The sequence below is a fragment of the Penaeus japonicus genome, unplaced genomic scaffold, assembly GCF_977035675.1.
Source record: "Penaeus japonicus unplaced genomic scaffold, GWHDUDI00000001_assembly GWHDUDI00002329, whole genome shotgun sequence".
Lineage (NCBI taxonomy): Eukaryota > Metazoa > Arthropoda > Malacostraca > Decapoda > Penaeidae > Penaeus > Penaeus japonicus.
This window is the reverse complement of record NW_028236731.1, coordinates 5,283-7,500: the sequence shown is the minus strand read 5'-3', so window position 1 is coordinate 7,500 and position 2,218 is coordinate 5,283. Positions and strand designations below refer to the sequence as shown.

The 2,218-nt window shown below is 32.8% G+C and overlaps 1 protein-coding gene across 1 annotated transcript in view; it reads left to right on the top strand.

Moving 5' to 3' along the window:
- Positions 1-1,223, top strand: part of LOC147466269 (uncharacterized) — a gene marked incomplete at its 5' end in the record, with an annotated part of 4,633 nt that extends 3,410 nt beyond the window's left edge. The window contains 2 exons of the mRNA XM_086535712.1: positions 1-21; positions 1,181-1,223. The exon at positions 1-21 is cut by the window's left edge and continues 171 nt beyond it. Coding sequence (XP_086391838.1) covers positions 1-21; positions 1,181-1,223 — 64 coding nt within the window. The remainder of the gene's footprint in view (positions 22-1,180) is intronic.
- Positions 1,224-2,218: the final 995 nt, after the last annotated feature.

Here is a 2,218-nt window from a genome sequence, read left to right as displayed (position 1 = left end):
AGGAGGACCCAAAGCAAAAAAGTAAAAGACAAATGAAAGGAAGAATAAGATAAATGACCCAGATAAATTTCAAGACGAATACTCCATGAAACATAAATCACAGGATAATACAAGATATAAAATGAAATTTAATATTAAGAGGTGACCACAGAAAGAAATCTACATACCCAAATAATGGACAGGCACCTCACATATGTGTATCTAATGTGTTTATTATTATTATTATCATTTTTTTAGGTTAAGTTAAGACAGTTTTTTCAGACACCCCTGTGCGGTTCTCTTCTAATAATTTTCGGTGATTTATAAGATCTGCAGGGGTGACAGTGAGTTCTGTCTTCTTTTAATTTTTAATTTTCAATTATTAATTTGTGATTTAGGAATAATTTCCTCTCTAGCTTTGCACTAGTACTTTTTTGGGGTTAATATGTTATGTCTCCTGAGGTATTCATTGTTCCACCAAATCATATTGTGAAAGTTGCATAAAGTCACAGTAGTTAGGTGATAAAGACATATATATAATAGAGAGTACTTTTTGAGTTTTTTTCTGCCAACAAAGGAGGCAGTTTGTAAGACAGCTTGACATATAGATGGCTGCAGAAAGATATATATTGTTGCAATATTACTTTTTTATTGTTACCCATCATATTTTATTAATGTACCAAGTCAAAGCTACATGTAGTGAGTGAGTGATTCTCCTACTAAATATATAAGATTAGACTATTAATATTATTATTATTCTATATTTTGGTTAAAATAAATACACATCTGAGAATGCGGATTTATAAATATGTATTACATACAGTGGAGCCTTTTCCCCTCCTCCCCACCTCCCTAACAAGCGGGAAAGTCGGGTGATTGACAGGTGGACCTGAGGGAGTCCCTCCAGTGGCCTCACCACTTGTAGAAAGTTACAGAGGCATGTTTCACTGGTTTAGATGTTATTTATATTGTATTTAGGTATTCCTTCTTTTTAATTTAGAAGTTATTCAGATTGTATATAGGTATTCCTGATTTTTATTGGCTTCAACACTGCATTGATAATGAGGTATAATTCCGCGAGATATAAAACTCAGAGGAGATTAATATGTAGATAGAGATATACACATGTAAAGAGGTTTCCCTGGATTAAGGAATTAAGTCTCTATGGTGTATTTTTCATACAAATTCCTTTTGAAATTAGAGTTTCTCATCAGTATGAATTTTATATTCTAGAAGAAATATAGGCATGTTTTTAAGGTACGGTTGCGTATGTATAGTGTTTATATTTCTCCCTTGAGATCTCTTACAAAAGGTTAATGTGTCCATAAAAATGAGTGATTCTCTTACTAAATATATAGGATTATACTATCAGTATTGTTATTAATTTTTGTTAAGGGAAATACACATCTGAGAATGCGGATTTATATACAGTGGAGCCTTTTTCCCCTCCTCCCCACCTCCCTAACAAGCGGGAAAGTCGGGTGATTGACAGGTGGACCTGAAGGAGTCCCTCCAGTGGCCTCACTACCTGTAGAAAGTTACAGAGGCATGCTTCACTGGTTTAGATGTTATTGTATATATGTATTCCTTCTTTTTAATTTAGAAGTTATTCAGATTGTATTTAGGTTTTACTTATTTTTAATAGCTTCAACACTGCATTGATAACGAGTTATAATTCCGCGAGATATAAAACTCAGAGGAGAGGAAATGAATATGTAGATAGAGATATACACATGTAAAGAGGTTTCCCTGGATTAAGGAATTAATTCTCTATGGTATATTTTTCATACAAATTCCTTATGAAATTAGAGTTTCTCATCGGTATGAGTTATATATATGATATTTTCTAGAATAAATATAGGCATGTTTTTAATGTATGGTTGGTTATATATAATGTCTATATTTTTTCCCTTGAGTTCTTTTACAAAAGGTAAAGGTGTCCATAAAAATGAGTGATTCTCCTACTAAATATATAGGATTATACTATCAGTATTGTTATTAATTTTTGTTAAGAGAAATACACATCTGTGAATGCGGATTTATAAATATGTATTACATACAGTGGAGCCTTCTCCCCTCCTCCCCACCCCCCTAACAAGCGGGAAAGTTGGGTGATTGACAGGTGGACCTGAAGGTGTCCCCCCAGTGGCCTCACTACCTTTAAGAAGTTACAGAGGCATGTTTCACTGGTTTAGAAGTTATTTATATTATATATATATTATATATTATATATATATTA